General features: G+C 48.4%; 1 protein-coding gene across 1 annotated transcript in view; it reads right to left on the bottom strand.

Annotated features, from left to right (window-relative positions):
• The window catches only part of COL22A1 (collagen type XXII alpha 1 chain), a 291312-nt gene that overhangs the window by 166714 nt on the left and 112414 nt on the right, over window positions 1–12184 (bottom strand). Inside the window, exon 20 of the mRNA XM_007940570.1 lies at window positions 10711–10768. Coding sequence (XP_007938761.1) covers window positions 10711–10768 — 58 coding nt within the window. The remainder of the gene's footprint in view (window positions 1–10710; window positions 10769–12184) is intronic.

Raw genomic sequence — 12184 nt, 5'->3', positions numbered from 1 at the left:
CCTTCCTCCCTTTCTTCCCTATTTCGTGACCACTTAGTGCGCGCTGAGCCCGGATACTGGGCTTTGTGATCCCTCCTCCTCCATCTTCTCAGAAGTGCCCCTTCCTGAGCATTACTGCACCTCCACTCCAGGAAATCAGCACAAACCAAAAGCCCCATCTTCCACAGATACCCTCAAGAAGGCTGCTGCAAGATCTCATCAACGCTGCTTTATCAGGGACACGTGGACTTGCACAAGAGAGAAGTTTCATTGAGCTAAGGGGGAAATGCTCTTTGAGGAACTTTAAGTCCTAAAACCCCAAGGATCTCACAAGGCAGACTTAGCCTGCTGAGGGTGAAAGCAAAATTATAGCTCTCCCTTTTTCTTCTTGTGCATTCATCTACTAGACCTTGGGTGGAGTGTAGAGTTGAGCGAATTCATCCATTCAATGCTACTGTGTGCCAGGCATTGGGGATAACTAGCCATGGCCTCTGCCTGGTCAGTTTGGATCCATGACAAGGGTCTTTTTAGCATTGTTCTTCTCCTGAGGGAGCTCTAGCATAGTGCCTAAGGCACTTGACTGCTAACCAGAAGGCTGGCAGTTCAAACCCACCAGCCCTCCTTGGCAGGAAGGTTGGGTAATCTACTTCCATCGTGATGCCGCCTCGGAAACCCTGGAGGGGTCGCTGTGAGTCGGGTCCGACTGGACGGCACATAAGAACAACAACAACAACCTCCTCCTGAGATGTGGAGCACATTAGTCTGGAAGGTGCAATGAGGTCGAGGTCAGAATGAACTTCTTGACACATGTCAAGAATTCACAATGTAGTCACAGTTCCCCTCCACAGTAAGCAAGCCTTGGAGGCTTTGGGGCTCTGCATCCAGCAAATCCTGCTCTGAATAAAGCAAATACCAAGAGCTGGATATAAGAGAGGTAAGGTGGCCAGCCTGCCTTCCTTAGGGAATGGAAATCAGATATCTTCAATTTTCTATCTAAGCAGACACCTCTCCACTTGCTTTGGGTTTTTCCACAGTCACTGGTTATTTACAAGATGAATAAGCTGTTATCCCTCAAGGTCAGTGGGTGGTATAGTGAATAAGGATGTGAATCCAGACCCCAAATTAGCCAAAGAGCTCAGCTGACAGTTAAGGCTGACGTGGGAGATCAGGATGTTTAATGGTTTTTAGGAAAGGACCGGAGAGAAAAGAGCCACTGTTGAGGTCCGGGCTGTCACTGAGCAGGATTACCAATCACAGCTACAATGTGGTTGGAGGAGGCAGCATCAGTCTCCCTCTCCCAGGTGGTCTGATCTGCTTATTAGGGAGGCTGTAAGGTCTCAGAGGCTGTCCACTTCCTCTGCTGGCTTGAGATCTTATATAAGACGTTACTAATGCTTGGGGAGATGGGCACCTAAGATGATGTGGGAATTTATAAGAAGCATCAATGGGCTTCCATGTCATCAAGGAAGTCCCTTCAACTGTCATGGAAGAGAAGTCTGAGCAGGCAGGAAGGCTGGGATGGCAACGAGAGAAGTACAGTCACATCCACCCATTGTGGGAGAGTGGATTCCACCTCACAGTGACTGTCACGGAGTGGAATGTGCCCCCCCAATATATATCAGCTTGTGCAGGCAAAATTCTCAGTGGTTTGGCAGTTATATAATAATGTGATTTGGCAGTTATGTAATGATGATCACCACCACTCCGAAGATGTGATTAGCCAATCAGTTATAAGGAGATTAGGGTGGGATGTAACACTCTTACTCAGGTCATAGTCCTGATCCAGTCTAAGAGCACTTTCCCTGGGGTGTGATCTGCATCACCTTCTGTCTTGAGAGAAGCAAGAAGAGGGGCAGGGATCTGGTACCACCAAGAAAGAAAAGGCAGGAGCTGGGCACAGCCTTTGGAGTCAGGGTCCCTGTGCTGAGAACCTCCTAGACCCAGGGGAAGACTGATGTCCAGGCACATGGAGATCTGCAAAGGATGCTAAGCCCACAGATACTGAAAGGAGACAAAGACCTTCCCCCAGAGTTGACGGAGAGAAAGCCTTCTCCTAGGACTGCCTACCTGACTTTGGACTTCTAGCCTCCTAAACTGTGAGAAGAACATTTCTATTGAGGAAAGCCATCCACTTGTGGTATTTCGGTTGTAGCAGCCCTAGATAACTAAGATGGCAATCTCACAGGACAGAGTAAAACTGCATCACAGGGTTTCCATGATTGTAATCTTTATGGCAGAGTGTCACCTCTTTCTCCCACAGAGCAGCTGGTGGGTTCGATCTGTCATCCTCTTGGTTAGCAGCTGTGAGCTCAACCACTGTGCAACCAGAGTTAGGGAAGGCAAACTTCCCAAGCACAGGTTTCAGTGAAGAGGGAAAAAGCAAGATGGTGGCAGGAGGCCAGAGAAGAAGCTTGTCACAAATACATGATCACAGCAGTGTCATAAGGCAGCTTCCCCTCACTCAAAGAAAAAAAAAGGCAGAATACATCAAGAGTCATCCAGGAAGGAGTACCACTGAGAACATTAGGAAGACATCTTCTCTCTGGTCAGATCAAGTGCCTGGGTTCCTATCCCGCCACCCCACCCCATCCTAAGCTGCCTACAAGGCCTTTCAAAGGCATCCTTCCTTCTTGAGGCAACAACTCACAGACCCACCATACCCTCATGCCCAGTCCCTTCCAGGCAACATTCTGTTCTGTTGTACAAAGAGTCACTGAGTCAGAACCCAGTCAATGGCATCTAAGCACAATAACATGGTTCTAACCAGCTTTTGGGTGCCTAGGGCCCCCCCTCCCATCCCTCAGCTCCAGTCCAAGTGGACCACTAGGCTGGGCCCCTAATATTCCCATAGAAAATCTGGCCTCTGAGACTACCCTCACAGCTCCCTCAGTCTCCATCTCAACTTCTCAAAACCCTTTTCCATCTCAACTTGTCAACATCACATCCTAGTCCACTGCCACCTCTTTCATGACACCCCAGCAATAAGAACAAAAATATATTTGAGATCTAGACTCCTGTTTCCACCCAAGATCTCATGAGTCAGAATTGCTAAGTGTGAGGCATAAAAGTCTAAGTAGATGGTCATGAGGACTTGGCCACTCAACGCAATGAAAGGGGTTGTCTGTGTTCTTTCCCCAATCACCCACTTCTACAATATTGTAAGTCTAAGGCAGATGTGGAAAGGCAAACCCTAACTTGCTGAGTCTTTGTTTCCCCACATGGAAAATGACAATCATTACAATTATCTCAAAAGGTAGTAGTGGACGAGTATTTTAGTATTTGAGGAAGTGATTCAGAAAGCATCATAAAGCATCCCTCCGATGTTAGTGACGATGATGAGAGAAATGAAGACACGATGAAGAAGAAATGATAATATCAGCATGTGATTCCTTAAGCCCCTGCAGTGGGTGATATTCTCTGTGGCAAACAGATCTGGTTTCAAAACTGCAAACCTGCCAATCAACAGCTCTGTGAATCTGGTGAGTTGCTTCATCTATCAAGAGCTGAAGGTAATAATAACCCCGCCTCCCATCAATGTCACGGAGATTTAAATGAGACGCTGCCCACAAAGTGCTCAGCACAGGATGTGGCATGAAAAAATGTGCGATAGCAGTGGATCTAGAGGTGATGGAGTGAGCCTGGTGATGGAGCTGATGGTGGTGGTCGTCACAGATGGAATTGTACCCCAAAATATGTGTCAACTTGGCTGGGCCATGATTCTTGGCAGTCTGGCAGTTATGTAATGATTCCCAATAAAGTGATCTGATATGAGAAGCCAATCAGTTGCAAGAGGATTAGGGTGGAATACACCATCCTTAATCCCATCATAGCCCTGATTCGATGTAAGGGAAGTTTCCCAGAGGTATGGCCTGCAACAGCTTTTATCTTATAAGAGATGAAAGGTGAGATGAAAGGGAGTAGAGAAAGAGGGACCTACTACCACCAGGAAGACCAGGGGTGGATCAGATCCTTTGGATCCAGGGCCCTTGCACTGGGATCCTCCTGGGACCAAAAGACACACAGAGAAAGCCTTCCCCTAGAGCTGGCACTCCGAACTCAGACATCTAGACTCTTAAACTGTGAGAGAATAAATTTCCGCTTGTTAGAGCCATCCATGTGTGGCATTTCTGTCAGAGCAGCACTAGGTAGCCAAGACAGTCGTGATGATGGACGTGATGATGGTGGTGGTGGTGGTGGTGGGAGTGGTTTTGAGGGAGCTGAAGGGTAGAGGCAACAGTAGTGATGTTGGTAGTGGTGGTGCTGTGGGTGGTGGTAATGGTGGCAGTGGTTGGGGCATGGGTGATGGTGGTGGGGCTAAGGGACATGTGGGCAGAGATGAGGATAGTGGCGGTGGTGGTGCTGTGGGTGGTGGTAATGGTGGCAGTGGTTGGGGCATGGGTGATGATGGTGGCGGTAGCTCTAGTAGTGGTGGACACAGCAGTAACAGCTACCTGGCCTCTGCACCTTTGACCCAGAACTGGCTGTGGAAATTTGAGAATTGTTGGCGAGGGGAAGTTCTGCAGCAATAAAGAACTGTTTTATTAACAATAAGCCTGCTCCTTGTCATTTTTATTTCTTCTCTTTTAAATTGCTGCCTAACACAATATCTGGATAAATGTTTGTAACTTATCATGAGGTCAGATTTTTCAAGCCATTCTGCGTGCCAGGCTGCTGAGCGGGACAGATATTTCCAAGGCTGCCAGTCAGCCCACAGCGAAAACGGAAGGCTATAAATTCAGAGCAGCCAGGGCGAGTCACCGCAGCCAACAGAGGGCCCATCAGCCAGTGAAAGGATTGCTTGAGCTAGTGATTCTGATACGCACCGTATGGTCTTCTGCTCAGTTCCTGTTTTTCATGCCTCTAAACGTCAAACACGATTACTTTCTACTGGTTAGAGCCGAGGCCAGGTGCTTCAGGAAAACCTGGGGTGTCCTGGCACAAGCTCTGGTTTCATGCCAGGAGATAAATAAAACAGGAACCTGTGATCTAAATGGGGCTGTTACCATCTGGTGGAGCAGGAAAAGGCAGGGAAAAGGCTTTAAAAATGGAAAAGTAAAACAAATTCAGCCCAGGCTGCCACGGACAAAAGACCTCCCACGTTGCTTCCCTCAAATCAACTACAAATCAGAGCTGGTGGGCACAGCAGCTTTCAGGAATAAGAAGACCCTCAGCTCCAAGGAAAACAGCCAGAGCTCGGCCCTGTGTGTGCCACCATGTCCCACCAAGCAAGCACTGCTAGTTATCGAGAGGATCTGCACTTATCTGGGACAGCCACAACTGGCTCCGACTAAGTTCCAATTTAGAATTCTGAAGCAAAAACAGTGAAAGGTTTGCAACCAGGCAGACCTGGGTTCTAACCCAAGCCTCGCCACTGACAATCTGGGTGACACTGGGCAATTCCATCTATACCTTTAAATCCTGGTTTCCTGTCACATCTATTAGATCCCTGTGAGAATTACACGTGAAATATGAATGCAAGAAAATTGCAGTGCAAATGGTTTGAAGTCACCCCGTAGTGCCACGGAAGAAAGGGCTGGTGATTTGCTTCCATAAAGACCACAGACAAGAAAACCCTATGAAGCCGTTCTGCTCCAACACGTGGAGTCACCGAGAGTCGGAATCTACTGAACACTTTTTTTTTTATGCAATGATTGTTCCATCAATGTTAGTTCCTTTCTCCCTTGTATTATTAATCCTATGCCTATATAGATAGATTCTATTTTTTGAATAGGCTCTCAGAACAACTGAGACACCTGGGACCCCCATGTTTAGTAAGAAGAGGTACATCGAACTTGTCACTTCTTCAGTTCTTTCCTATTTATGAGAGAGAAACCAGAGAATTGAGAATATGGTCAAGGGCACCACCAACAACTCAAGGGAAGAACAAGTACAGAAACCAAGTGACCCGAGCAGGCCGTCTAATTAGGGACCCCTACTGCCATGACAATCCTGTAGCCAAATGAGACTCTGAAATCTACTTCTACAGGTAGTCAAAGCCTGATGGGTCACAAGGACAAATCAGTCTCAGGAGACACACGGCCAGAGTCCTTGGCAGCAAGGGTGGAGAGCCCTCAGCCTCCTTACTTTGTATGTCTCACCAGAAAAGACCAATCGCTAGACAAGAATATGATGTCGGGGAAAGTAGCGGGCTTCCATGACCGACAACATAAAACTTCCTCAAACAAAACCTTTATTTCTGTCCAGAGAAGAGGAAAGGAGACTTTGAGGCTATTTCAGGTAGGACATTAGTGCCACAAAGCAAGATAAGGGCACAGGAAGGGATCACGTTCCCATTTTTTTCAAACAGGGTGTTCTCTGTGCAAAGTCAGAGCTCAGGTGACCTGCCAGCCCTTTGGGGATGTGCCCCTCTCTTGGCAGTGCTGCACTGTGTCCACTGTCCAGACAGCAGCATTCAGGAGCGAGCACCTCATTGTTAGATGTTTAGTGTTATCCTGGGAGCCCCCGAGGGGACAGTGGATGGCTCAGCTACAAACGAGGAGACTACAGTTCGAGTCAACCCAGAAGTGCCTCTGAAGGAAACCCTGTCATCTGTTTCTGAAAGGTCACAGCCACTGGACGCCCCACGGAGCAGTGCCCCACGGAGCACACTTCTACTCAGACACCCGTAGGCTGCCACGAGCCGGAGTCGAATTGACAGCACCTGGCTTAATGTCATTATACACACACACTCATTTCATATGCTTACAGATGATGTTCATGTATTTTAAGTGCATATGAAATTACATGTAGTGGTTAAGGCATACGGCTGCTAACCAAAAGGTCAGTGGTTCAAACCCACCAGTCATTCCATGGGAAAAAGATGAGGCAGTCTGCTTCTGTAAAGATGGATAGCCCCGGAAGCCCTGCGGGGGTGGCTGTGAGTCGGAGATGAGTTGATGACAGTGGGTTTGTTTTGCTTTGGATGAAATCAGGTGTGGGCTACAGGTGCTGGGCTCCGTTATTGTCCACAGATAGAGAGAGAGAAGCCAAAGGCCTTGTCCTCATGGACTCACATTCCAGTGGAGGGAAAAAAAAAAAAAAAATTCCAGCCAAGAAAAATAGCAGCTAATTCCTCTGCAGAAAATTAAACTGGTGGGGTGTGAGGGTGGGTTGGGGTGAAGGGTTTGGATGACAGATTGTTTAGGAAAAGTCAACCTCCTAGAGACTCCGAGTGTCCCAGGACCTCAGTGGCCTCAAGCCAGGCGGGCTCCTCTGCCTGAACCGTCTGGGGTTCAGATGCCACCTGCTGTCCCGCCCTCAGGTGCTCTCAGGTGGACCTTCCCTTAATGCTTAGCCCCCACGACCACTCAATGCCCCCTAACGACAACAATGGTTAGCTCAGTCATCCAGGTGGAAATGAAAGTCTGAGAAAGAGAAATGCCAAAACTTCTCTGCCCCATCCCTACCTAGGAGGGGGACCTCAGTCTGGCTGTTACTGCCTCATCCCCTGTGGGGGGCCCTGCTCCTCCCATTGCTGGGTGGGCTGGTACGGAGCGTGCCGACACCATGTCATGGAGGAAAACACCAGCTTTGTCCAAATGAAGGGACTGGCTTTGCCAGGCATCCTGCAGTCTCTGCTAATCCCCCACTTCCCGGGCCTGCATTCTGGTCCCCACCCTGTGTTTTACCTCTGCTTTTGTGAGGGCACTGTTCCCTCTCTGCCCTGCCTGTCTGCAGTGACACTGAGGCTCTTCTGAGTGAAGTCGCAACGGCAGCTCATGACGAAGAAACGGCAGGTCGTGGTGAGGGAAGGGGTGAGCATAATATCTGAATGAGTCATTCTGTCTCGTGTTTTCCTGACTCAGCCAGAGACAGCCACACGGGAAGCTGCTGCCGAGCCCACACTGACACCACAGGTAGTTTGTGCTCCTGCCCCACAGAAGCAGCCACTAAGTCAGCAATGTCCATGGAGGAAACACAGGCTGAATTGGGGAGCCGTCAACAGAGGACCAAAGCAAAAGCCCCAAGCTTGTTACTACTGAGTCAGTCCCAGCTCGGGGGGACCCGATGCGTGTCAGAGCAGAACTGCACGCCTTAGGGTTTGCAATGGCGGTGACATCAATGGATGCAGGTTTCCAGGCCTTTCTTCCATGGCGCCACTGGGTGGCTTCAAGCTGCCAACCTTTTGGTTAGTAGCTAAGCACATTAGCCATTTGTGCCACCCAGGGCCCTTCACTGGAGGACCAAGGGCCCCCAAGAAGCTTTGTTCATCAGCCTCCAGTTACCACTGGATACTGGACAACAGGGCCCCCCCCACTCCGAGCTCCGCCGCCCCCCGTTAATACTCTCGTCTCTGTCCACGGTAACTCCTGGCTCACTCTCCTGCCTTCACTGTCAGACCCCAGGGCCTCCAGGGCCTCAGCTCTGCCTTTTTCTTGGTATCCCCACCACCTGGGATATGGTCTGGACTGGAACAGGTGCTGAGAAGACCCTTACTCCTCCTAGCCCCTACTCAGAATCTGAGCCACCATCCTTTCTCGCTGGGTCACTGGTCACCTCTTAGCTCCACTCCTTGCTCTCCTCAACACAGAAGCCCAGGGGTGCTTTCAGGATGTAAAGGTGACCATGCTGCTGCTACACCCAAATCCTCTAGGGACCACACTGTAGCCCAACGTGAGGCAGCCGGGGGAACATTGCACAACCAAACATGGGATGAAACGTCAGGAGTTACTTTTCAGGCATTTAGGTAGGTTAATGGGGTTAGGGTTCTTTTCCTTTCAGGACTCAGAGGTGATATGATGTGATGATGTCTGCGATTACTTCAAACTCATCCAGTGGTGGGTGGGTGTGGGTGCTGTATAAATGAAACAAGTCGTCCCTGTGTTGCCAAAAGTTGAAGCTGGGTGTAGAGTACATGAAGGTTTAGTTCACCGTTCTACCTTTCTATGTTTGTTCTTTGCACAATGAAAAGTTTTTTAAAAAGCCTACAATGTCTCCACATTTCAGTCACAGTAACTACAATGGCCCATGAGGTGCAACACAGACTTATTCCCAGGGCTCTACCTCCTCTGCTTCTGAATCAACTCAATGACACACAACGACGACGACGACTGCCCCTGCTTCCTCTCCTCCAATCACACAGGTCTCTGTGCTCACACATGCAGCTGCCTCAGGGCCGTCGGCCTGGCTGTTCTCTCAGCCTGCATCCTCTTCCCCCAACTCACTTCTTTAGATCAAAATAAACCCAGTTACTGTTGAGTTGATCCCAACTCATGGGGACTCCATGTATGGCACAGCGTTGTTTTAAGGGCTGATTTTTCAGAAGCAGACAACCAGGCCTGTCTTCCTAGGTGCTTCTGGGTAGACTAGAACCACCAACCTTTTAGTCAGCAGCAAGTACATTAACCATGTGCAGAGCCTGTTCCAGTGCAGTGGTCTCAAGGGGGCCTTTTTATATCACCAATTTAAACGTTAATTATAGTGCTTTCTTTCCCTTGTCTCCTAAATTATAAATATCATGAGAGCAGGGGTCTTTGTTCTGCTCACTGAATTATCCCACTCGCCTAGGACAGTGTCCGACACCTGGTAGATGCTGAATAAATTTTTGATTAACAGATGGTTTGTGGAAGGAAAGAAAAGGGGAAAGAGGAAGAGCAGCCGATCTGTGAGCCATCCCTCTCACTGAGTTACAGAATCTGCAGCCTAAGAGACAATAATGGTGACTGGGGCAGCCCCCACTCCCACCCATCTGGACGTGGTCCTTTGGCCTCTGAACAAAACCATGCAGAGGCAATGAGCTCTCTGCTCCCCAGGGCAGTCCCTCCATCTTTAGTGCCCATAGGACAACTGTCTGTATGTCTTAATAAAAGAGGGCCCAAGTTGAAGGGTGAGAATACATGTGGGTTGAGTCTCTACTATGTGCCAGGCACCACCATGGGAACTGGGGACACAGAGTTGAATCTGGGTCCCAACCTAGTTTGCTGTGAGGGCAGCAAGGAGGGTACCTAACCCGGGTGTTGTTTTACGTCCTTCTTTCTTAGAATGAAAGGAGTTCTGGTGGCGTAATGCCTAAGGCATTTGACTGCCAACCAGAAGGTTGGTGGTGCAAACTCATCACCCACTCTGCAGAAGGAAGATGGGGCAATCTACTTCCATAAAAATTGACTGTCTCTAAAACCCAATGGGGGATGCTATGAGTCAGAACCAACTCAATGGCAGTGAATTTGGTTTGGTTCTTAAAACGTATGGCATTGTGCCCATAGTTGTGCTTACTGGTGAATCAAAGCCCATTTGCGGCATATTATCTAGGTAATTAAAGTAAATTAATTAAATAGGATGCCATGAGAGATTATGATACCCAATAATAATATGAATGTTTGGATTAAAGTACCTGAAAGCATGGTAGAAGATTCCAAGCCTTCCCTCCATTTTCTCTTGTTCTCAAGACTTTTTTAAGCATCACCTCCTTCAAGAAGCCCTAGCTGATGCCCAGGCTGGGCCATTGCCCTGCCTTCTCTAAGGACTGAGCTTGCCTCTGCTAAGACTGATCAGACAGGGATGTAAATATCTTACTTTATGACTCAAGGCAGACAGCTGACTCATCTTTGTTTGCCCAGTTCCCAGCTCAAGACCAAGTACATCATAAGCCATCAGTCACATTCGATGACCTGAATCTAACTCTTCATCCTAATTCCACCACTTCTGACAAGCTCCACCTCCTCAATCTGAGCATCTAAAATGGCCACCAGGGATAGCAGGGAGTTAGGGCATGGGAAAGAGAAGACAGTCTACTTACTCGAAGACCTTGCAAACCAGGAGGTCCATCCTTGCCTTCTGGGCCCACTGGACCCTTTAGGTGGGGGAGAAAAAAAACAAAGAGAGCTAGTGATAAATGCAGGATTCAATAGCAGAGGTTATGTGCTTTCCACTCACTCTTCTTGGATGGAGACATACTAACCTGTTTCAATGGGGAAACTGAAGGTCAGGAGGGAAAAGGTATCTTACTCTTTCAAATAACATGTGCACTGATCTCATCAAATTGAATACTTTTAACAACCAAGGCACAAGGAACAATATTCACACTTTATAGATGAGCACTGTAGGATCAAATGGCTTGCATTAGCACTTTGCATAAAGTGCACACAAAAGTATTGTCTGGAACCCAAGTGTCTTTAACTCTAAGCTCCTCTGCCCTTTTCCTATAGCTTCCAGGCTCAGAAAGAATTGGTTTGGGTTGCCTGATGCTCAGTCAACAGCAATACACAAAATACTATGACAGTCTTGACAAAGAAATAAAATGGTCTAAGATCAGCTTTAACTAAACCAAGAAACATTGGCTCAGAGACAAGTCAAATCTTGCTCCTTCACCCCATCAGGCATTTGGTGCATGATCTTAGGCAAGTCATCTGACATTGTGGGACACCAGTTAGCTCATCTATGCAGTGGACAAAATACTCCCACCTATGGAGTGGTCGTGAGGACCATATGAAGACTCTATACAAAAGCCCTGGTTGCCAGTGCCCTGAGTTATATCCGAATGCTGGCACCTAGAATAGGCATGGGATGTGAGCAGACATGCAAAACTAGGCTCTAGCTCTGAATCCCCATCTTGCTGGTTGAGTTTTGGCCAGCAGCTACCTCTCTGCACTTCCATTTCCTCCTCTTCAATACATGCCATTTTCACACTAATAACTATTATTGCCAAAACAAGCTGCTAAGTGAATTGTTTTTAGGACCCAAACAGCCTTGGTGGCACCAGGGTGAAGCATTTCGCTGCTAACCAGGAGGCCGGTGGTTTGAACCCACAACTGTTCCATGGGAGAAAAGCAATCTGTTCCCATAGAGATGACAGTCCAGGAAACCCTCTGGGGGCACTTCTAGTCTGTCCTGCAGGATTGCGGGGTTGAAACTGACTTGACAGCATCCACCTCCAACAGCATTAGGACCCAGCTCTTTTCTCGTCACACTCTTATTACTGCCAGTGGCTGGGGAGTTGGTTCTGACTCATGATGATGTCATGTGTTGCAGAGTATAAGTCTGCACTCCGCAGGGCGTCCGCGGCTGGCACCTTTTGGACGTGCATCACTAGACCTTTCTTTGAAGGAGCCTCTGACTGGGTTCAAACTGCCAACCTCTCATTTAGTAGCTGAGCACAAAACTTTTGCACCACCCAGGGAACTGTTTCTCTCTGTAACACCTAGTAAATGATGGGCGGACAGATGGACTGCCATCAGGAACGGTGCACATCCTTCCTCCTTACTAGGGG

The sequence above is a fragment of the Orycteropus afer genome, unplaced genomic scaffold, assembly GCF_000298275.1.
Source record: "Orycteropus afer afer isolate SDZICR_OR568_19922 unplaced genomic scaffold, OryAfe1.0 scaffold00069, whole genome shotgun sequence".
NCBI lineage: Eukaryota > Metazoa > Chordata > Mammalia > Tubulidentata > Orycteropodidae > Orycteropus > Orycteropus afer.
Note: the sequence above shows the minus strand (reverse complement) of the source record. Positions and strands in the feature narration are given on the sequence as shown.